Raw genomic sequence first — 26,379 nt, forward strand, 5'->3', positions numbered from 1 at the left:
GTGGAGACCATGGAACGGTAAGTGTAGGACATCCACCTAGGGAGCACAGACAAGCTTATTAAAGTCAGAAGTCTGGATGCAAGCCGCTTCTAACAGAGTTGTTAATGTTTAATGGAAATCTATTAGGGAGCCCTATGTCCATCAGAGGACGCCCAATGATAGAGTCAAGTATGTATCATCCATTACAAATATGTCAAAATATTGATTAATAAGCCGCTCACATCACTCAAACTCTGATGCTCATGAATAATGAATTAATGCAGTATAATTTAAAAGAAATAATAAACTCAAAGTGCACAATGCAGCTTTAAGTGCTGTCAATTACACGATAAACGTAATCTCACACTATCGTTTAACTGTTGACGTTTCGTGTCTCTTACACCTATGTTCGTTTTTTATGTGACACAAGATGCACATTTATCATCGGGTCGTTGCGGCAAATAGACAAGTTTTATCAATATTCAAAACTTGTTTTTATCTTCTTGTTGGTTCTTCGAGAAAAATGGGATTGAGTTTCTCATTACGAAACACTGAACTAATATTTTTAAGAATACAGTAACAAGGTATAGCTTGTCCAACTTTTAGACAGTATTATAAAATACTTTAACCAATTACATTGTGTATACTTACTTATACGTAAAGTTTATGGGTCTTGGGTTTGAATCCCAGGATAAATTCTTATAGTTCACAATTTGTACATTAATTACGAGTATATATGATTGCCACTAGTTACAAACAAGTTTCCAGAGGATGAACAGTAGCGTCCTCTGCATACCATAATACCAAAATGCGATTGCCAAACCGCCTGCCAAGCGTGGTTGTTATGGTATATCCCCTATAGATATCTCTGACGGAGGCCTATGCCTTGCAGTGGACGTCTATGGGCAAAAACGACGACTTTCATTTATATACTCTGATTAAAAAATCTTACTATTTTTTTTGAATTAAGAACATTCTGTTACGTTATATTTCTTTACTGTTGATACGGACATGCTATTAGTATATAGTTTTTTTTTTATTTTTATCTCCCTTTTTAATAACTATTTTTCTTTAAAATAAATATATAAATAAAAGAATTAAGTGATACAATGAAAGTAGCCGGACCTGGAATTTTTTATAGTATCTTCTGATAAATTGTACGCATGAATGTGGTTTACTACATCTGATATTGTAGAACTTTATCGAGACTAGCGAGGTGGAACTCGACGCGGGTAAGGTGGCGCAATAATTAACCCAAATAGTCAAGAACTAGTTTCATTACAACTTTATATTCTCCGTACTCTCTATTACCACTAATTGAACTACTGGATAGTTTTACAACATCGATTAAAATGTAATGAAATTCTTACAACTCGGCGGTTAAGATGTTCAACTCATCTCCTAACGATCAATTGTTTCCTTTTCAAATTAGAATAAATAACACCACAAAATTAATTACATCGAAAAATACTTGACAGGTTGTATTTACCATAATATAATGGGTTTTCCATTGACCTGAAAGAAAATATCTATATATTTTAAACAAAATCTTGTTATTTACACCATTTATAATCAATGAAGATTTTTATGATTTTTATGTGTTTAGATTTGTCTTCGCCCGGCTTCATAGAGCATTATCTCTGTCGCATGAAATACGACTGACAAAATGTCACATAGGTAGTGTGGGGCAGAGATAGTGCACTACAAAGCCGAAATTAGCCGATTGTCTCTTTCCTAACGTCGATGTGCAATATTTATCGCGGGGTACTGTAAATACTAAAAGTATTTAATTTACTCCATCGCATGTATATTTTTACTAAAGGTCTATACATTCACTTAGCCAAAATATAGATATAGTTGTATTTCGGATTTCATTAATAATAACTTAAACTACTTTCTTGAGATAACAGTTTTTTAACTTATTTCTAAGTACACAAAATGTATGTTGTGTCAGAGCCGTATCGAAATACTTTCTCTTCTTATGCGTACAATTGGATGACGCAAAATTACAAGAACTATACAAATGTATAGAACCAATGTCAACGACACGTAACTGACCATACGTGATCATATAAAACCTGTTATTTTTAAAATTAACAATGGCCGGAAATTAAAACTAATATAAGTTTTTTTTTCTGTAGTGCCGATTACGAACAACTTTCATTTATTAATACTGCTATGAAGGTTCTTAAATAACAAGCTTTTAAATAAACAACTGCATTTATTTTGCAAAAAGTGTCATACACGATTTGTAAAATAATACTACATTTTTGGATTTTTTTTTTGGTGAAAAACCAATAATTTTTTATATCGTAATAATACGTAAAAATATTTTACCACCTAGCTTTTTATTTTGATGCAATCAACAAATTAATTTTCGTTGATGGTGAAGATTCTAATTGAAGTTCGTTCAGTTTTAAAGTAATTTGTATGTATAGTAATTGGTTGCGTAATATAATATTATTTGTATCAACAAACAACATCATATTTAAAGTGAGCCAGTATCAGCCGCCATGTAAATAACCTTTTTAATGGAATCAGGCGTTAACTTGCGAAAGTCCATCCTAAGTAAGAAAAGGACCAACATTTAGCCAATTCCGCACATGCAGTGATATTCGTGCAACAAAGTGCACCGCTGATAAATGCGTATGCGGCAAACAATGCGAATCACACAACTATCACTATCACAAATAAGCTTTTTGTCTATTTATCTTTTTATATACAAATTTATAGCGCTATAATAATAAAGGAATGCGTGGTATACAAAAGTACTGGGTAATGTCTTAGTTCCGTCCGATAATTATATATTTAAATAATAGTATAATATATTCTGTCCACACATAACACAGAACATAATTCCTTTGAATACTAAACGCGCGGGGTTATCGTGACCACGCATATGCAAATACTATCGATCAACATTTTCCCAACTGACATGCTATGCAACTAAATTGCTTGGATTTTTTTATCTACACGTAAATATATACGTCGCAAAGGAATTCTCACGAAATATCCTATCATACTCTATCACTCTGTTGTCTATCACTACAACGAAAGTCACAAATCGACTGTCCCTAAGTACACTATCAAATCACCATATATATGTCAGTATATCAGCACCATATAGGATAACCATTTCAAATAGTTTTCTAGAAAACATTACAAATACTTGTATTCTTGTAACGTTATTTGCTGCTCTTTGTCATTAAATTGGTGTCACGCTGAACCTTATAATTAGAAAAATATTGCAAAAAAATTTCAGATTATATAAGAAAAGTGTCAGTCGAAATACAAATGATGGATTGATTAGTATTACATAATGCCATAGAAAAAATATAAAAAATAAAATCCCAATTATTCTGTAGCTTATCAAAGTAGGATCAAAAGATTAAAAAAAAATCAAAAACTTCTAACACACTCGTAATAATTTTATAGAAACCCTATTATATTTACATTAATATATTTTTATACACAACCATATATTATATTCCAATAGACCTGTTCATAACAAAGCGGTGCAATTTTTTAATTAAAAATACAGCGTACGTAGTCTGTCCGTCATCGCTTTCTGTCGCTACTTTGAGACTTGAGATACTATCTTTTCACTAGCCCAGTTATTACGTATCTTTTGACAGAATTGAAACTAAAAAATGCACAAATTATCTAGACACTAGGGTGTTATAAGGCTACCGAAGTCATTATTGTATTATGTCTTAGGAGAGCGCGACATGATGCGAGCGAACTTACCAAGTCGAGTAGCAAATGCTCCCTTTCGTCTTATGTAATGAAAGCCTTTACATAGATTGCAAAAACTTATTCTTAAAAGCAAAATATTGTTTCCATTTTTATCGATAAAGTAAATAATTATGAAACAGATAATTAGAAGATGACAACATTTTTTAATTTTCTTTAAAAAAAATATTCAACTATTACTTAGGTACCCTTTAAAACAGCCTTATGTAAATACATCCTTACATTTATTTCGAATAGCTAACGCCAACTACTATCATATCTTCCTTTCACTTGCTATCAAAAGTGCAGTTGAATAAACGTTATATTAACTTTATCCGTCGAATAAAATACAATAACGGTGGCATTCAAAGTAAAGTACAATAACATTTGCCACTGCATCACAACTTAAAAATACTACTTACTTAATGTCTTCACAACTTTATCTTTATCATTTAGTTGTAACGATCTACGACTGCCTGCACATATATAATCATAATAATACACCATTCACTTCATAAATATTACAAGCAAGTAATTTATGATCATCATTATCATGTCAGCCGATAGATGCCCACTGCAAGACTTCTCTTTCAAAGTTCGCCACGATGACCGATCTTGCGTTGCCCGCATTCAGGAACTTCTCGCGAACTTAACTATATAGTTGGACCACCTATATGCCATTAAGAGGCCTACCTACGCCGTGTCTGCCGACTCGTGGTCGCCATTCGAAAATCTTTCGGTACCAACGGCCATCAGACCGTGATCCACCTTGTGGCCCAGTGTCCCGCTTTCAGGGGACTCCGACTCGACTTCGAGTGCCGGTTTGGCGTTAAAATCGGGGAGAAGTCAATAGCCTCCCTGATAAGCGAAAAAGACACCAAACAGTCAAAAAAATGTGATATAAAATAACAATGTAATTATGAAAATGTAAAAAGAAAAGAGGAAAGAATGAAAGGTGATACAGAGCAAAAGGGAAAGACAGCAGAATTGCGGCATGAAAAAGCGAAAGACAATGTGAAGTATGAAAGAAGAGAAAGTAAATAATAAAAAATTATGTGAATAATTAAATTTGCCCGTAAATCCCCTGTCCCACAAAAGATAGGGGGTACGAGAGGCCCCCAATAGCGGGGGCCATAAAAAAAAAACGGCCATTAGCTGCACGACCAATGTGCCCATACCACTGCTACTTCAAACGTGCAATTCTTCGTTCAAGACCTTGGTTCTCATTTCGAAGGGATGCCACCCCTCTCATTTATTACTATTTTATAAGTAAGGAAATCACTTTATTCATAATTTCATTGACAAATTCCCTTAATACTTATAATTTAATGCATCGATAACGAGAAATTTCATATAGCATCAAAGCATAGCGTTAGTAAGCCTTACGTGTGCACGTTATACTAATGAGGACAATGGTTTCTGTCCATTGAGCCACAATATATACTAAGTTTTTACTTTGTTGCCCTGTTTATAATTCTGCAAGGCGTCACCTGTGCCTAACCAGTTTTTAAAAGAATAAAAATAAACTTACATATCATGTGGCAAGACAGGACGTGTATGTTTACGTGTGGTGTTTAATGAAAAGTGGTTTGAATTTATATAATAAGTTTCGATATAAAGTTAAATAGCGTTTTAACTCATATTACTCGCTTTTTGCGCCCTGGATAATATTCAATGAAAACTTTCTCGAACTATCATTAATTACTAGGATATAAATCACCATGCTTGTAGCCCAAGCACTTTCGATTTGCCATAAAATTCACCTGAGTCTTCAATTTTAAACTTAGTCTTTTCTCATTGTTTAATGATTATGATTTTTATTAAGCATCCTATCGTTGAAAGCTCTTCCTTGTATTACATTAATTTATTTATTTTCTATTTAAATACCACGGGACAGGTTCTAAACATTCTAAACATAACATTACAATATTTTAATTTGAAATAAACTAAATTTTTCAAGCGTTTTTCTTGCTATATTATCATTATGTTCTTTATTATTTTTGAATCCATTGATTTTAGCATAAAATTTAACACACGTTAATAAACAGCAAATAAGCTACCCATTTTGCCAAACACCATATATATATGTGTGTTATATATAAAAAACACTTAAATAAATTATCGTTCTTAAGGCGCTCTGAAACCATTGAACTAAACTTGGCCAAAATTATATGCAGAGATATGCTGAGGCGATATTGTATTATAATTTTTTTTCTATACACAATGACAGTTTTTGTACAAACAATCGGCCATTAAATCATATCTGAGAGTCTCTTCATGGATACTCCCACACTTAGATTGTACACAAATATTTTTTTTATTTTGTGGTCCTTCGCAGCTGTCTGTTCGTACATAACAGAATATAAACAATGGATATAGTTTACCAATTATAAATTATATATAATATACTTGAATAACAACTTTTTCGATTGACGATGATGTTAGTCATAAAATAAAACTAATTTCTAACCCATGGTCATCTATCAAGATACCCTAAAGTCATTCTGTGTAGATCGTAACAAGAACAATAACGAGTTTTAAGGTACCTCGGGGAAACTATAACAAAGTGAGTTTAACACCTCACTCTTATCTATATGTGATATGTTGTATGTTATATATCATTAGAGTAAAAGTTTCATGACAATAATAATTCGTAAATTTTCATTATGTGAAGTATATCCACGGAAATACGTTTATTCATAATTGACGATTTAAAGGATTAAACGATAAAGATATTGTTTATACCATTTCATTAGAAATTTTATTAGAAATAGTATAAAGATCTAATCGAATGCTAACAGCATCACTACAAAATATAAAACAAGCTAATTGGTTTAATCCTGTACACACACTGTAAACTAGCTTTAATTCGTCGATTCCAACTATTGTAATGGTGTTAGATAATCACTCAATAGTAAGACGAAAGCTGCTACGTAATTGTTTGTACTAATATACTATTTACGTATATTAAGATTAAATCAAAAAGTAAGGTTATATTGGCTGTTTTATTCCATTTACCTTTGACCAAAACTACGAATAAAATGTTTTCAATCTCCGGTCGATGCTCAATTTTAGCGAAACCTTATAAGATCGTTGTAAGACCACCTAAGACGTATTCCCTTTAAAATAAAAAGAATACGGCAGTTTCACCGCAAAATAGAGGGCGTTTTAAAATATTCAAGCTATAAAGAAATGTATTGTTATGTTTTCACTGTTGTGTTTATAATTTTTTTAAATTATGGAATTGGCACGAATACTACTAATTTTAAACTTGTGTCTTAAAATTATTTTTGTAAGCTCGTAATAGCCATAATTTTATCGACGTTTATGTGATTTTTAATAATAATAATAATGTCTATTTATATAGATAACAGTTACATTTTGTAAAGATTATACTTGGCATAACCTTTACATTTATATAAGTATATATGAGTAGCCATTATGGTTCATAGCGAAACTGAAATAACTTAATTTGTATCTACAAAAGACGTGAATCGATTTCCGAAAATAAAATGTTACACACTGTATAATTATTTGTCTATTGTATAACAATAAAAAGGAGTTTTTTTACAGAATCTAAGTCTCTGAAGTAAACAGAATTTAATATAGGCGAAAATTGTAATAAATTTGTGTATCTTTAAGATCGACATCGTCATCATTATTTCTGCTCTATGACGTCCACGGCTGAAGATGGGCCTTAACAGATTTCAAATAAGACGGGAAAGCGTCATGAATCCATTTTCCGACGACAACATGCTAATTAACAATGCCGTCTATCACCCATCAACCTTATGGATGAACATCTTACGCTGCACTTGTCGATCTCTGGTCTCCATTTCTAACCTTAAGACCCCAGCAGCTATTTGTTCTTTGTGCTATGTGGCCTGCCGAATGCCACTTTAAATTGCGAATCCAATTGGCTATGCCATTTATTTTAGTTAGTCTCCGGATCTCCTCATTTCTTATTCCATCTATTCGATCTCTAAGATATGTATATTTAAAAAAAAATCTAATATAGCAAACGAAAAACATTAGAGAGAGTGGTAGTGGTGAAAAAATTCAAAATATTTCGCCAATATCCTTCACGAGATACGTGAATTGTGGCCTCAGTTTATGAGGGAAATAAGAAAATGTTTATAACTACGCCATCATTAAAAAATACTTGGAGCGCCCGTCGGCCTTAGACGTTCATTCTATAGCGTTAATTATGGGCGGCGAACAATAAGCGAGATTCCCAGAATTGTGGTCACCGCTCTCCCTACATATTAACATCAATGTTTCGTTACGCAACTATGGGTTCTCGATTTAAGATATGAGTATTCCTTATAAAAAAATATCGTAAAAGGCGATCCATAGTAAATTATATTTATATTTGTTATATTTAATTTAATATTGCATGACAGAAATGTACAACACCATATTTGAATGTAAACTCGAATTGAAAAACTATTTCCAACGATTATGATACATGACCTAACATTTTCTGTAACCGCTGTTATCCAGTGCCAAGACAGACTTAAAAAATAATTGGAGATATGTGATTTGAAAATAAAAAATTATACATTATCATCATTAATAATAATGTCAATAATCCCCATGGGGTTAACATTACTATTCCGTCTCGTTATCAGTAAGTAGAAGTAAATACCAAATTGTATTTTTGACTGGCATTTTAAAATCGCATATTCCTTTTATACTGTGTAAGTTAACTGTTTTTGCTATTTATGTACACAAACATTCTAAAAACTTATTACACACTTCACATATTTATCAGTCTTCATTATTTCGTGTAATTAAAAATAAACAAATTTAATTTTAACTTTTAATAACCTTCCGAACCATAATTTGAACTGATTATTGAAAAATAAAACAAGATACTTTAATTAACTGTTATAATCTGTCAACGCTATGGCATCATTTGTCACTTCGACGAAATTCGAATTAAAATGTTATAGTAATGACAGTCATCACGAAGCCGGACGAAAAAAAGTAAAATTGACACAGGTTTAAATATAGAATGCGTTCCCGCCATTCTTCTTTATAGACGACATTAATATTTCTCCATAGCAGCCACACAAGTTTCCTTTTTTCTTATTTACTTTAAAAATACCTTTTTTAAATGTAATAAACTGGTCGGTTATTCCAGATTATAAAGTAAGGTGGAATGTTTTATTTTACAACGTGTTACTCGGTTAAGTACGAGAGAAGTTTATGCAAGTGTCTATTTCATTCTTTTTCTAGTAATTAAACTCTTAGTGTAATCTTAATTACTTTTTAGAATGGTTTCGTCTCATTCAATTAAAAGTGGATGAAGGACTTAGGTAAAATGACGTTCTTTATTATTTTACGTGTACAATAACTGTTAAAGTTTATTCGTAACTCAAATTTTATATATCTGTTATGGTGATTCTGTTTTATCGATAACGTAACAAAATTAGGGCTCACATATTTTGAGATTTTTAACCAATAATACTTAACAGGTCAATCATGGCAGCACATAGGCTTCTCTCGTAGATTACCCATTGACCCGGTTGAAAGAGCTTGCACCCAGTGTGTTCTAACGACCGTGACAAAGTCATTTGTCCACCCTGTACGTCGCCTTATGCTTGTCGGCTCGGAGTCTTCACTCGCGAAACTTACGATCTGGGCGCCAAACTTCGGCGCACTATTTGATCTGCCCACTGCCACTCCTACTTTACAATCCGCTGGGCAACATGGGCTACAGATCTCGTTATTTCTGATTCAAAATAAATCATAATCTTCTAAGTTTAAGAAATGTTAGAAAATATTTTTATACATTTCGTGCACAAGTTGTCAATAAAATTAACAAAACTTTTTTAAGTATACTAGATATATCTTTGTACAGAATATAGGTGTTTGAAAAAGGAAGGATTTTCTTTTAAGGCCCCGATGAACATATTTTTGTAACAATACACTTCCATTATTTCATGATGAAATTATGATAAAACGCGTAATCCTTCATTTATTTTTCTCACGAGAATTTCTTTATTGCACACTGAATTATCCGATAAAAAAGATCTAGTACGAGCTCTGATAGTAAAGTATGATAAACCGTAAAACGTGGGAGTTTACGTTCGGCGGTAACGTTAAATTATGGTTTAACAATAATCTAGTTTCATGATACGAATCTGTCTTTTGTTCTATGAAATTAAGTATAACATTACATGCCGGTAATTGTGCGAAAAAACTGAGAGTACTCATATGTACTGAAATTACTTTTAAGTAGACTTGGGAACGGGGAAAAAGACAATGAATCCTATTTATTCTGACCTCTATTTAAGAAACATTCCATGCACGTTGAAAACTTATTAATTTGGAATTCAACCAAAAAGAACCAAGAGGATGTCACGGGTTCTATACTCGATTGTATAATGTACTTATGATTTGATAGTCAAGGCTCTGTCTTCTGAACCACACATGAAATTTTTCCGTTGTCGAGGCCCATTATATATATGAAAATTGGCCAGAATATATTTTTGGCAAATAAAAACTACCACGAATATACATTGTAAAATAACACCCACAAAAATCAATGCCGACCACAAGAAGCGGGCGGGGGACAGATAATCTATTATATTATATGAGAGCCAAAAAGGAATTTTTCTATCAGAGAAAAATATCGTAAAGAAAATATTATGCCAGTACATAATCGACATATTTGACAACCTGACCCATGAAAATGAGAATAACAATAAACATAAGAAAAACTACGCGTTAACACAGGAAATAAAGACTGGCTTGTTATATCTTTTTCTAGGTTTCATAAACTAAGTTTTATATTGGCAATTGTGTGCGTTTATATTACCCTCCCATGTAATGTCTCTGAATTAATATGCAGTAAATTTAAGTAGTTTATTGAAAAAGCATTTGGAAATGATAAAATAAATACTTCTCATGTATCATATAGTATACCAGTAAACGAATGTAGCGTTGGGGCCAAATATTCTCGAGTGGCGACAACGAGCCACCAACGTCAATAGTCAAGGTCCCAGGAAATCGCTGGAGCGCAAGGTATACGGCTTGCAGGGGGCGTCTATCAGCTAGCATGACCATGAAACGAATATTCTGTTAAACTAGTTTTATTATGGAACATGCTAAATTTTATTAATTTTTTTTTTTACGTAAAAAACATTTTATTATTTTTTTCTTATTTAATTTATAAACAATATAAAAGACCTAGGAGTTCAAATAAGATAATCAAGTATTTACAATCCCCGACAGCATGGTCAAGGGTCGCTCCATAGATTCAAATGAATGCTAGGAAATACGCACGATTCGCTACAGGGCGTGAGTAATGCACTAGTGCCTTGTTAAGGCTCATGCACATAGGCAACAAATGACCCGAGAGCAGATCTATAAAGCCTTATTGTAGGTTAACGTGTCGTGGTGACTTACTACATGATGATTGATCATTTTGCTCCGTTTCCTGTTGACAGACACATCACATTTGTGTAAATTGTAGCACTTTCAAAATCGCTGGTTGTCATATTAAAACTATTTTATTTTTTGTTCTTTGACGTCATACTAATTATATTTCACAACTATCTACTAATTGAGTAATATAACATACTAATTAGAATTCACATCTGTCCATATATATATATATATAAAATCAAGTAAATAATCTTATCGTAAATATTAATCGTAAGCTTGTAATTACATCTCTTTGGTTGTACATTTTTATCTGGCTAGTTTTAGTGTAATGACACTTGTAATGAAAAGTTACATTTTCATGTTCAAAACAAAGTTATTTAAATTTTCGTACTTGCTTTTTTCCTTAAAAATAAGTGAACCTAATAAAGAAATTCGTTTGTTTTTTAAATTTTTCTTAAAAAAAGAAAAAAGGCATCGACAGTTACTTAAAAAATTGTAACGTTTATGGCTCTCATTGTGAGTAAGAGTAGCACAAATTTAGTTTAAGCGTTTTCAATTCATGAATTTGGATGGCAAAAAAACAACTTCCTCTGATTAACCGGTCAAATTTTCCATAAATTAGGAAAAAAATGGGCGCCATTTAAAAAATATTGTCAAGATCGACATATCACGATTTAGCTAAGGAATTTAAATTCAACCACAAAACAGTTTTGACCTATTTAATAAGAACTCGCTATATATAAAATTCGATGTTTAGGTACCACATGAGGTTACTAAACGAATGACATGAGTTGAACACCCAATAATACGTATCTATTGCCTTGTTACTAAAATATGATAAACGAATATTTATTATATTTATATACGAGAGGTGTTTAATGAAATAGCGTGTTAGAGTAATATGAAGTGACAAATGACATGAAAAATTATGACGTGCGTGTAACACAACACCGTCATCACTCACAGGTAGTGTGATCGCGTCGCTTGTTCCGTGCCCTCAGGGCCGGTCGGAGTGGGTAAAGGGGCCCCGCAAGCTCCGGTCCACTTATGTTGCTCTAGTACATGCAATGACCACCGTGTTGCGGCATTTTTAAACCGTACCACATCTGTACACAGTTAACTACAGGATCCGCTCGCCTTTTACAGATCTGTTACATTGTTCAAGAGCCAACTTGACGAAAAGGAACCTTATTTGGAATATTAAGTCTTCTTATTCTAATTCAATAAATCTTGTGTATTACTATATTGTTTGCATGCTCATTAAGTAATTTATTTAGAAATGTATTTTTTCTCTAGGTTATCACCGTTCAGAACGTTTGTCGTTTTTTATACTTGTAGTATATGAACGGTAAGGCTAATTTAATTCTGGGAGGCAAACAAAGGCCTCAATAGCCTCACCAATCCTCTGAGGAGGACTATTTAAACTATTTATTGTAAAAACAACATAGAACAGCAAGATAAAAATCATTAACTAATTTACATATTGTATATATAGTATAGGTAGAGACTGCAGATATTAATCACAGTATTGATCGGATTTTTTTGTCTGCTTATATCAAAATTGTTAAAATAACAGAAGCGATAATCTTTATAAGTTTACGATACAAATTGCTTCTTACTAAAATATTACTATTTACTACAAAAGTATTTGTGTTACTGTAAATTATATAGGTAAGCAGAAATTTACCTTAACAATTTAGCTTAATATTAAAATCAGATGAAAAAACCACCTATCATTTAGTACATATTCATACAAAAAGTGAGTACGACAGAAAGTTCCTTTAATGAAATGTAAATGCACAACCTCATTGATTATTGATAGGGAGATAAAGGATGCGTTTACATGTGTTTTTAGTTTGCACAAACCTTTCATCTGACACTTACTCTGCGACTTCCTAGTCTATCATATAGTCATGTGTTTCTTGTCCAACGACGGCGAGCAGTTTGAATGACCTTGTAACAAAGAGGCGACCGAGGCATTTTCCGTCAACGAAGTAAATAATAATAATTAAAGAAATTGTTACAGGCCTATTATTTAAAAAGACCCCACGAAATTTTAATTTATAATTGTTGATTGATATACATAAGTACAGCAACAACGAAGTAATTCAAAACGAAGTTAACAATGTGTGATGCTTTGGTATCCATTTAGACATTATCTTCCGAAATAATCATACCATTATTGGATACGGTCGTAAGTAAATGACAGGAAATAATTCTGTCTCTTTTCCATAATGCTACGGAGGGGTTAACTAGCTAATTTGTGGTTCTCGTGCAAATAATCACAACAATGCGGCATTAAGGATCTCCATGCATCGCATGCGCTATTTCTCATGCGGTCTCCAACCGCAAAACCTCTTGACTTTACAGCCGGTAATCCTACGCATAAATTGACTCGACCGTTAACGAGTTACAAGTGACTGTTCATACAAACATGCACTAGACGATGTAAACACATTAAGCGGCTTTCGACTCTAATGAAGTTTACTTCTCACGATATCCACAGCCCCTCAAACCTATTATTTCGATTTCTAATCGGGTTCAGTTGAGAAAAAAAATTTGCAACAGCATTTAAAAATTAACTACATTATCAAAGCATCTTTAGCTAGTTATAAGCGAGACCGATGCACATAAAGAACAAAACAGACTAGCGAAGCCTTTATTCGAAAAGTAAAAATAAACCTCAAAGAACGGTTTAATTAAAAACCGGTTTATTTTTACAACCCGTGCTTTAAATATAGATCCTTACAAGAAATTGCCTTGCGGTGTTTATCGATAAATAAAAAGTATTTTTAGTGATGTTTCTTAAAACTTCAAACGCCGTAACTTTTAACTGGAAACAAACAGTGCATCATCATCATCATATTAGCCGATGAACGCCTCTACAAGACTTAGGCCTCCCCCAAAGAGTGCTAGCGTGACCGGTCGACCCACGAACTTTAATTATTTACTTAGTGACATACCCGAACTACCCAAGGCATGTTGTCATAATTGAGAACTTTTCGTCAGTCGAATTCTCGAACGATTTGCCTCGCCTACTATCACTTCAGACAAGAAATTTATGGAGCTACATAAAGGAGTCCACCAGGCCATGGTTCTTGCGGATTTCCTCCTTCCTGCAGCGAGACATTTAGCATAGTCCTCTTCATTCCTGTTGAATGGCCTTGAGGCTTGATAAGATCCATCGTAAGCGACAGCGTGTATAGGGAAATAAAACAGGCATTTAAAATTAAAATTCATTTATAACATAACAATAAAAATTATTGAACCTAAAATATATTATAAAAATAATACTAAATGACTATCAACCGATTAGATCCTTACGTGTTATCCGCTCATTTCTTTAAAAGAAATTGCATATAGCTAAATGTAATTTTTTGATCAGAAAATTTTCAAGGCGTTTTGGAAAGTAAATTCTTTATGTAATTTTTGGAAAATAAATAAGTTAATTTAGAAGAAAAAATATAGCTTGATTGTGAAAGTGAATTCTATGTAAATTTTTTATCGATTAAATAACGAAAAGAGTCGATATCAAAAAGCGCATCTCTATCGTAACAGTTACCTCCTGCGCCACTTTTTCACCCGTCATAAAACACGTAGCATACCATAAATATGATAATAAGTGACGCCGCCGACGCCACGCACCTGACTACCTTTAACTAGGCTGCAGTCCAGCGCAGTCCAGTCATGTTACTGTTATTGGATTCTACCAACTCCCATGTTATTTAGTTATTTCTTTAATATTTAAGGTAAAAAATAAAATGAAATCATTTCGATAATAACAAACTTCCATAAGTTGATTGATTAATGATTACACGATTCATGATCATCATCATATCAGTTGACACACATCTACTGTAATACATAGTGATCTTTGGGGGGAGGGGGGGAGGCTTCCCTCAAAGATCACTACGACCGGTCTTGCGATGCCCACATCTAAAGACTTTCTGCGACCATAACTATGTTCTCGGTCGCCTAATAACATCTTTAATTACATGCAAAAAAAATGTATAATTTTATACGATTATCAGGCGATAAAATGAAAATATCGGTACAAATTTTAAAAGTTTTTACTTTTGTTAAATTGACTGAATCTTTTCTAGTATGAACTATTATATATTTAGATGATGTAAAACTTTCTAACTTTTACACCCCGTGTAATAGAATTTATCTCGATTCGTAGTATTACGAAGAATTATTGCATTCCAAAATTATGAATGAATATAGTTCAACATATAATCAAAATTTATTACGAGACTTAATATACGAAGCTTACAAAAAAGCGAAAGAATGACAAAAGTTACAGATAGCGCAAGGAAAAAGGACGCTAAATCTAGCTGAGATTACGCTATTAAAAAATATTCAGAAGTTTCGAAAGTAACATTTCATATGAAGAGAACTAAGAAAACTAAAATCTAATTTAAATTGTTTTAAATAAAACAATGAGCAACGTAAATCTTTTATACTGTGGACCCCAGTAAAATTATTGCTACATGTTACTGGCTGTAAAAAAGCACTAATTGGCATAAAAAAGAAAATATAAAATAGGGCATAAATAACAAAGAGGCGGTCAGTTGTCTGCGCCGGAGCGTCCGGCACGCCGCGTCCGGTGCGATGGCGGCAACCAGCGCCATACTTACGTGACCGGTGTTCAAAAACGAATCGTCTCGTTACGTAAACCATCGCAAAATGCCACATGAGTAACATTAAGTAATAAACAAAAAAACAGCTTAAATAATATCTTTGTGTTCTTTTAAGATTAAATATTATATAACTTTATTAAACCTTATGATGTAAATTAGTATTTTTTAATGTAAAATTTATTTTAATATCATTAGGAGACTAATTTTAATAGTTGGTTACCTCATAAATAGTAATCCGAATATTACAATTTTCTTTGAAAATCATTAATCAAACATGAAGTATTAATTATTCATTTATTTAATAATTTAGTTTTAAATTATTATTATGTGGTAGTCAGCAATCAAACAATTAAATTTGTAGCCTGTGTAGTAATAATCAAACAATAAGACTTCAGATTTTAGCTTCTCATACATATTTAGTTAGACGGAATTCGATGGATAAACTCGCTGATAGCCAATCGCAATTGCATCTTGAAATAAAATCTTCCCGATTTAACCATTTCCTTTTAACAGTTTCTCAGCCAACTTAAAATCTTTGTAGCAGTCATACTTGGTACAAGTTATAGGAGACAACGAATTTCTATATATATTTTATAACGTATAAAACTTTTACATGATTTGGTTAATGATTTATGTTTATTAGTAGTTGCTTTTCATAGTTATTCAATGTATTTGTGTTTGTAATTTTTAATAATATAGTACTTAATAAGAATTTTACTTCTTTTAACAATTGTCGAAATTTTCTTTATTTTTGAAAATTTTGATTTTGAGAATTTCAGTCATATTTTTGCTTCAACTATTTCTTAACATCCTCACAGTCAACGTCGTCAAAAACGTAGTATTTATATTTACAGATGCAAAATTTCTGTTTAAGCTTTACGGATCTGTGATTGCTTAAAAGATTATTATAATCACTCACTAAAAAAAATATACGTATGTATATTATTTTAGTAAAAATTAATTTGGTATCGGCAAAAATATACAAAATTGATATATCGAACAGAACAAACAACACAAGTATAGCTTCTGCCAGTGCACAACCGCAGAAGAATCAAGGTCACCAAAATTTATCTCGAAGCATTGCTTGTCTGAAATGTTAGTGGCAAGAGAACATCGCTCGTGCAACCGACCGTAAGGCCGGTCATCGTGATGATCTTTGAGGGAGGCCTACGTCTTGCAGTAGACGTCTAACGGCTGATATGATGATTATCATAATGATAATGATGATCTTTTATTTCACATAAAATTACTACTGCCACCATTTACTGAAAATACTTGAAAATACATTTTATGATACAGGCAAATACATACTGCATACGTAATTGATATTACGAACGGTACAAACAGCAAAAGTACAATTTATGCAATATACTACGTGATTTTTTGTATATAAAAATATCCAGCTCAGTCAATATTGTCATAGTATCTAAGTACGCAATTATTACTTTACATAAAAGTCGCAGGAAGGTACTAGGTGTGATCAGCTACGGGTCGATCATAGTGGCGATCCTTTGTTGAAATCTCGCAGTGGGCATCTAACGCTTAATATGATGATGATCTTACTACACCGCAGCTGATCGATGATCATAATTCCAGATATGATGCCAATAATATCATAAAGTTTTCAGTGTTCATTTTTATCTAATTTATATACAGATTGACTAGTTATAGTAAAATCATTAAAGGGAAGAATGTATAGCTCTAATTTAGTAATTAATTTACGGTACATCCAAATATGGTATCGGAAAAAATCAATAACGTAAAGATATTATAGTATGAAAAATCATTTTTATAAATCGCATTACTACCTAATAATATTGATTTATTACTTGTCGCTGCAGAGTTGCCTGCCCTATTTTAATACCAAAAATAATTAATGTTTTTTCATTTCGGAATGTTCACTTTATATAAGTTGATTGGAAACAGGTGTAAAAGATTTAGCTTTTGCGTAAAAAATGAGTTATACATTCGTACTTTTAAAACTTTTTACACAAACATCCAAATATCCCATTACTACGTATAATAACGAAAGAAACGTTAACGAAGTTGTGTACAGTAGTGAAACTACGAATGACTCTATCCCGCTTCAGTATTTCACATGAGACGTAAAAGAACAAACAGTTACTTCGGACCTGTCCACATAAAGGGACGTCGTATAAAATCCTACGCCTGATTTATACCGCTTCCCCCACGGCGTCCATTTTCAGCGAAACCCAACACGTTAACGGCGCCGCCGCATGCGCGTAAAGAAAATTAATTGTCAGCAAGTCCCACTTTACAATTAAACGTATGACTACCGACACTCACTAAATAATTTTCGTTGCTAAAATATGGCTACTAACTTATTTACAGTATTCCTGAATATGCTCAAATGTTTAGTATAATTATTGTAAGCATGAAATTCTATATTACGGAACTTTAAATTACTTTTTTCGAGTATTTTACATTTATTTCCAGTGTTATTTTTATGATGATTGGCAAGAAAAGTTGAAGGAATTTGAAAAAAAAATGTAGATATCAAAATTATAACGACGGCAAAACGTTCATAGTGTTTTATATGTGTTTATGCTCTGCAATTAATATTTAATCCAGCGGTAAGTTTTCCGTTTTGTTTAATAAATAGCAAGTATTTCTAATTTTTACAATTTGAGTATAAAATACCTGGATCTTATTTATTTCTTTATAACATTTTCCTCTTTAGGTGGTTTATATAAAATGACTTGTGAGTTTGTTGTTGCTGCATTATCCTCATCACGTTGTGAATGCCAGATAAGGTGAATTATATAACAGATTGGATCGGAATAAGCCTCTCTATAGTGGTATCCTATAGCTTAAAGTAAGAAGACTAAAAGGGTTCGTAGCGCACCCTAATCTGATAGATTTTTTTTCCAGTTTAGGTCTATACCTTTTTGGCGTTTACGAATTCCGCTGGCTTGAAGGGGCAGAGCTCGGAAGGTGTTAAGTCTTAATCTCATTTACGTAACTTAGCTCGAGAGCTCTCGAACAAACCTCAGGCTGTTACATTACATGTATTATTATTAAACTGGTAGGCCGCAGAGTTGTTAGATCGCTTAGGCAATACTGCTGCCTATCGCAAAGGGGCCCTCAAAAGAATACCCTGGTTGAGTTTAAATGATGATCGAATGTCCCTAATATTTTAAACTTTTTTTAAATTAATTTTACATAACGCTAAGATGCATCTCTCTTGTTTATGATATGAAATATAACTATTAACAATATTTCAACACGATATTAACTCCTCTTCGTTCATTATTACAATAGAAATCTTTATCTTTTTTCTGGCAGAGAAATATCGTAGTGTCCTTTCATGAAATAATAGAGTCTATTGTCACAGGATGATATGAATCGAACAGTTCACAGGGCCTCACGTATACAGTGTCAGCTCCTTTGTTAGAGTTTTACGAATCCTTTAGTAGGATCACTCAACAGTCGGTTGCCTCTCTAGAATAATTCTTGTTGCTATGTGTTCTCAATACCGCTCGACATATTTCGATCAGTTCTTCAACCAAAAATTTATTAAAGTAATATATTATTATACCAGTTGATTGATTATACATGTATGAGCTATACGGGGGTAAATTCATAGCTCTTTTGGTGTCAATTATTGTATGCTACACTCTATACAAAAATTAATGATTTCAGTAACAACAAATGAAGTAAATATTATATAATAAGAAAAAGCATTCTGCAAATACAATAAATACTACTTACTCGTATTAAAATGAATTATTGTTTACTATTTGTCTCTGCATACTTTTTACTTTCGGAAGTTGACTAAATGCATTCAAATAGAATTTAAATGTGAACACTTCATACAGGGCCTTTGTAAAATGATGCAAAATCTTTAAAGTGGTAAATACGAGTATATAATTCGTTTGTTTGCAATATCTATAATATAATAGCTATACTTTCCGGCCACGCGCTCCCGGATCGTACTTGATTTATACTTAGCACTCATCTAGGTCGAGTATAGTTAAGTTAAATCACTTATTTCACAGCTCAATCGTGTTACGATCGTTAACTTTGTAGCTTAAAAACGTGTTTCAATTAGTCTACTTATTATTTACTATAGAATAGAATACATTACGTTATACCGTTTATCATACATTTTTGTTATAAGAAAATACTCTTTGTAGAAATAAGAACTATATACAAGGAACGCTATAAGCGTTCTTTTGATGTTTTTAAAACAAATATGTTTTATTAAATTAATGAATAATTCCACAAACATCACCAAGTAAGCATTGATGGGGTGTATCAATAATTCAACCAGGCACTTATGTCCATCAATCAAGTTAAAGAATGCTACCAAGAAGTTGTAGTAGGAAGTTAAGTCGTTTCATCGATATGGTTAAAACCACTTTTACGCAATTAAATGGAGAAAGGTGACTAATCTTTATTTCTGTTACTACTGAATTGACTTTCTTTCTGTTATTTTTAAAAATACTTACGATGTGCTGTTTCTGTCAAATTTGAATATGTTTTTGAAGCATTGAGATTATTTGATAAAATTTAAAATGCTATACTTTTTGATAAAGGTAGCTTTTTGCTTTTCGATAATGAATATGAAGTATAGATAAAAAAGATAATTGATATCATAAACTTAGATTTATACATATACACTTTATCAGATAAAGACTAAATGAAATCAAAATAATTGGGCGACATCACTGCCAAGGATTTTCATGATTTAAATATTCATTCATTGAATAATAAGGTTTTCCGTCAATTTATTTTTCATATGCATTTTGAATTTTGTTAATGGGAGTCCAATAATGTTTTGCGGCATTTTATTAAAATATCTGATTCTGTTAATTATAAATGAATTAGAGACTTTTTGCAGTCGAAACTTAGACACAGACAGTTTTTCAGTGCTCTTTAAATAAACTATGCACGTCCCCTATTTTTTTTAAATAGTATAATTATTGAAAATGTACAAAATATTATCATAAATATATTGTTGGGCCACTTTAAAAATATTGATATTTTCAGAAGTGCATGTCGTATGACTGGAATGATGATACTAATAGCTTTAATAAAGAATATGCAGACTTATTATTAAATATACAATTTTCACTTCTTATCATTTTTACGTAAAAAGGAGGAAAAATTATGACGATTCAAGTTGTAAAAACCTCATAGTTATTTTTCTCGGATCACCGAGTTGCTCCCGCACACGTAGTTACTGTTAATAGTTCCTTGAAGAAATATTACACCATATGTATTATGAATTAATCTACAACTATGTATTTATAAACACCTGAGAATTGAAAAACCTTAAAACGTTACAAATTCAAATTCAAAATATCTTTTTTCAAGCAGGCGCACACACTTTTGAATCGTCAATTATTTTAACATAATAACAATAAGTTACCAGCTACCCGAAATTTAACTATATTTGATGAATATTTTATAATATGAACATCTATATGAACCAATAAATACTTAAAAACTTGAATACTTTATTAAGATTTATTTAAATATTTACTTTAAATTTGAGTTTTAAAAACAAGAAAAGTCAAATCTAAGATATGTCGTGGAACTTTATTATACACTTATACACCCAGACCAATAAAGAGTTTATTAATTTTTTGAAGTAGTAATTTGGGCGTTCCGAAATTTTTTATTAAAGTGCGTTCGTTTTATTGGTCGTTTCAAACAAATTGTTTTTTTCTTTCCTTCGTTAATTTACAACTTTTCCACAATGACGCTCTACATTAAAACGTGTTTGCAATTAGTTAGGTCCAGCTATAAGAGACAGGTCTTAAACAACATATAAACAGGTCCGAACTTATCTGATCGTTACGCGTTACGCACATGGAAATACAGGCGGATAGTTTTACATAAATGCATGTTATTTTAAATGATGTTTGTGATCGTCGGCGCAAATGAATCCGTTAGTACTGACAGACCGTGCATTCCAATAATTTAATTTTAATTGCAAGTCATGCAAATTAATTCTTAATTGAATACAAGTTGCGTATAATAGATAACTCAAGTAGAAAAACAAACACATTTTTCGAAATTAAAACTTTCAAATATTTGTATAAAATCAGGTTTATTTTTAATATCTACACATGCTCTTTGGCCTTTATAATGCATCATCATTAGGTTCAAATGGTAGAGCGCTGAAGGTGCTTCATCAGTGTATAAAGTGAATTACGTCACGTAAAGAAATGGTCTCCAAATTGCAATCTTTATACATAAAATAAGAATCCCTATTTCTCTGGGTCACGACATAGTTATAAAAACTTTATTCAACGTTTTATAAGCTTCTTATAACTCATAAAAAATACCGTATAAATTACATATCTACGGTGCCTATAAAAAAAGGTCCTTATGGAAAAAATAGTAAATAAAGTGAGCAGAAAGTTAATAAATTTCTACAAATTTAATGACTAGAACTCGGAGCATTTGACAACCTGAACTTTACGCGTTTGACAGTTCGTTTTGAACTTCGTTCGTTTGACAGCTCTCACGCTTCTAATTTAAATAGTTATTTAAAAGCTGTGTTTATCAATAACAAAATGTATTTATTATATTTATTTGTTAAAAAAACTTTATTCTTATTATGTACAACAGCGAACTTAATGCTAAACCAATATTTATTAGTCATTTATTTAAATCATATATAAAATTATCACTCGAAAATATGTTAAGTAAATACATTTTTTTATGAATACGACAAGCCAGTAATTTCAGTATAGTGTCTCTTGAAATAACTAACTTTTATTAAAATTCACATTAATATTTTCTGATAACCTGTATTAATATGTTATAGTTTTAACCCCGTTATCTATATGAGGATTTCGTTAGGTATTATAAACAATTGTTTCTCTGTTATAATAATAAATACCAAATAATAAAGAACATACAAAAATTCTTTGCATCACGTCATTGCGTAAGTAATGAATGACATAGTTTTATATAATTCGAACACCTTGTATGCAACGATCTTTGAGGCTATAAATTAAGAGTGCATTGCATGTCCGCGGAAGTGTTCTTATGCGCACGCGTTTACGGTTCAAGAAGCTTACTAGTTACGGTCCACGGCTCTATTTGTTCTCTGACTGCACAACTACTTCCTTTAATTCAGAACATTTTCATTAATCGGCATTCATAAACTAGCCGGAAATTATAACACATAACTTAAAAAAAAGATAGTACATCAAAACTAAATTAATAATTAATTAAACTAAATTGTGTCGTGAAATGCAGTAATTTTGTAATACTTAACCATAATGCAAAGTACGTAATTTCGGAACCTATTTTCTGCTCGAATTCGCCTAGAGACAATGGTATGATGTGCTATAAGTCCATTTTTTATTTGATTATGGTTTATGTTCGATAATTATTTTACCTGAATTTCTGCAAAGCATTCTGCCTCGCAAGCCATAGATAAAGCCAAAAAATAAGAAAGGTATTCATTAAGAAATTGGATTCAAAAGTGTTTATTTAAAATCTTTTATAACTAGCTAATTTCTGAATATGATAAGCGTCAAGGACCCGTGTGTACTACCTCTAACTCCGTACGATTAAAAATATTATATATCTGCCAGTTTTCCTGGTGATTTATATACTCTTCGTCAAATTTAGTATGTAGATGAAAATAATAAAATTTAGCCTTAACGGAAAACAAAACTTTGATTCAAACTTTAACTCTCTGTTTCAAGTGTTTTTGATAAAAAAATAATCACGTAACTCGCAGTCCAAGAGCAGTTTGGGGCACTTTGTTGAGGTTTATTATTCATTAGGTTAGCTAAAAGTCATGAAATAAATTTGTTTATTTATATGCTAAGAAAGTGCTATGAATGTTTATATGCTAATTGTGTTTATTTATCTTTATTAGCGTGGTAATTTGAAACGTAAGGCAAAATTATTTGTTATTTCCAAATCCATAAATTCAATGTCGTTAATTTTATTTATTGACTATAGCCATATAGAATTTTTAATTTAAGTCAAATCAATTAAAAAACCTAACAATGCTTGCTACATTTATTTCAAAGGAAAGTTTATAAGCAGTAGAAAATTATAAAAGCAATTAGTCCATAAAAGCAGAGCTCGGGCACACCTTCCCGGTTTGTTCTGACCGGGTAGGTTCGATGTCCGTTACGGTCTGTGAACGCTTCGCGTGTGAACACCGCCCTATTATTTCGGCACATTCTGTGCAACAATAACAATGGCTTATAAAATCGTACCAGTTGTTTTATATCACTTAATGGTTGAAGTAACTTTTACGGCCGAATGCGATACTCGTGCAAATCGCAAATTATTAACTCGGGTGTATAACTTATTTCGTTCGTGCTTATTGCTTGTGTGTTTTTAAGTATACTTTTTGTACTATAGTGAACGTGAGAAATACATGCACATGTTTATATTTGTAATCTTATTTAAAATACAATAACCGCTAAATTGTACTCACGTTTTCGCGGTGTCCTAATTACTTTACTGTACAAGTATATACATGTTATAAATATTCGAGGACATCTGATAACAATAACATTGTAACTGGCTTAGATATTTCTCATCATCATCTTTTTTTTTCAGCCATAAGACAGCCACTGCTGGACATAGGTCTCCCCCATAGAATTGCCATAGGATCGTTTGAAAGCGGCTGGCATCCACTGTCTTTCAACCTCCTTAACAAATTCTGTCTGTCCAACTTGTTGTTAGACGTCTGACACTGCGTTTTTCGCTCTGTGGTCTTAACTTCAAGGGTCCCTTCAGCCATCTATTTTGCATGCTATGTGGCCTGCCCATTGCCAATACTTTTTTCTAGTCCGGTGGGTAATATCAGTTAAATTCGTTCATCTACAAATCTCCTCACTTTCGATTCAACCTTGTAAAGAAATCTCGATCCTAGCATACCATAATAACGAATAATACACTAGTAGTAGGATACTTCAAGCATTTGCTAGTTATCTGTTTCAGTCACAGTGGTCGGTTCTGGTGCTCTCGCTATGCGTCGCCATGTAGCTCAGGGTTTGATGGAATGAGAGCATACATTTATTGAATTTCTAGTGGCAGTGTTATTGTCTGTCTATCTTTTTAGAAAGCGTCCACAAGATAGCTTGCCTCCCGCTTTACTTAGCACCAGCAAACGGCCCATTGAGTCCTCGTTACGGGTGACATGTCCAAAGAACTTGAGTACTCGTATTTGCACAGTAGACAATAACTTCTCTTTTATATTATGTTCTTTGAGGATTCGAACGTTGCTTATTATATAGACCATGACGACTTTTTGCGATGATTCAGAATTCTCAACATCTGGACCTAGACCTGATCCTCAACTCCGTATAGAAAGGTAGCCAAAACCAGGCTTTCATGAATCGAACCTTTGTGTTTATAGTTATTCTGCAGCCATCCCAGATGTTTGTGAGTTTTTTTCGTAGCCGTTTATTTTACGTACTATTTCTAACAAAATTCATAAGGAATTTAAAAATTACTTTAAATTGCAGTAGATATAATAATCGCAAGGCTGAGATTTGGCTTAATTTAAACGATGTGTCATAGTTCCGGAGATTAGAATGATGTAACCGAATGCGTCACAGTGGCGGAGCTCGCCTCACAGAACTGGCCATGCGAGTTTGCAAATATCACGTCTCGCCAAATTTCGTAACATACTATTTTTATATGGATTTGCATGATAATTCACAGCATGCAAATCTAGCAAAAGGAACTAATCGGATTATTTGAATTCCTTTGTATTCACTATAAATCAAATAATAAAAAAAAAAAACAGCGGCCACCATTTTTTAAAACTAGGAGGAATAATAAGCTTGTAACATCAAGCTTTCGTTTACATAAAGTTGGTGACCTTTTTAGGAAAAGGTATATGTTTCGATAGTAAAATCTCTGAACAAATTTGAGGTTAATATTCATTAGTCAATTCAATAAGAGGTTAAAATTCAAAACTTATGTTAAGGAAAGATTGTTAAACATGCCTAGGATTAGTATTATGCTGATTTTCACAAGACAAACAAAAGATTTATATGAAAAAATTGTTATTAATAAAACCATATTTGCGGAAACACTTTTTCCTTGACCTAATATTATCGACTTAGTTATCTCCTTTGTGATAAATTGCATATTTAATCAATATTGTATTACGTTACGAAGAATATAGAATTTCAATTAAATTTATGTTTATCCACAGGTTCCGAATCCCTCATTCAATGCACGCCGGAGGTAATGGCAGTCACCGTGCCCATGGACGGCGACAGAAAGATCTCCTATCTCGACAACCTCAAGGGTAACTATTGACTCAACCTAGACAAACCTCGCTTTATACGGAAAACATATTTCTGTTAACAATTTACACTGGACATTTGCCTTTAGCAAATACACATTGGCGATGTAGCTTGTTTACGCCGATTCGTTTGAGAGAATTATTGGTTATTGTCAAGCTTGCATAACCTTTTTCGAAACTCGTTTCCATACAATACGCTAAAGTAATAGATGATTTTCTTCACGCTTGCTTGCCTATATACAATTGTTAATTCAGTAACATTTTTTCTACTTTTTTTCATCCTTCTATCTCTGTCAAGATTTTACGATACCACATTAAGAACTAAATTAAAATTACACACTTGATGTCAGTTGGTTTATC

The 26,379-nt window shown here is 32.2% G+C and overlaps 1 protein-coding gene across 1 annotated transcript in view; it reads left to right on the forward strand.

Annotated features, from left to right (window-relative positions):
- qsm (Zona pelucida superfamily protein qsm) overlaps positions 1-26,379 on the forward strand; it is a 62,109-nt gene that overhangs the window by 26,770 nt on the left and 8,960 nt on the right. The window contains exon 3 of the mRNA XM_068765789.1: positions 25,927-26,022. Within this exon, the coding sequence (XP_068621890.1) occupies positions 25,927-26,022 (96 nt within the window). The remainder of the gene's footprint in view (positions 1-25,926; positions 26,023-26,379) is intronic.

The sequence above is a fragment of the Battus philenor genome, unplaced genomic scaffold (genome assembly GCF_028537555.1).
Source record: "Battus philenor isolate CCGP_79_NKW_IND1 unplaced genomic scaffold, ilBatPhil1.0.hap1 SCAF_20, whole genome shotgun sequence".
Taxonomy (NCBI): domain Eukaryota; kingdom Metazoa; phylum Arthropoda; class Insecta; order Lepidoptera; family Papilionidae; genus Battus; species Battus philenor.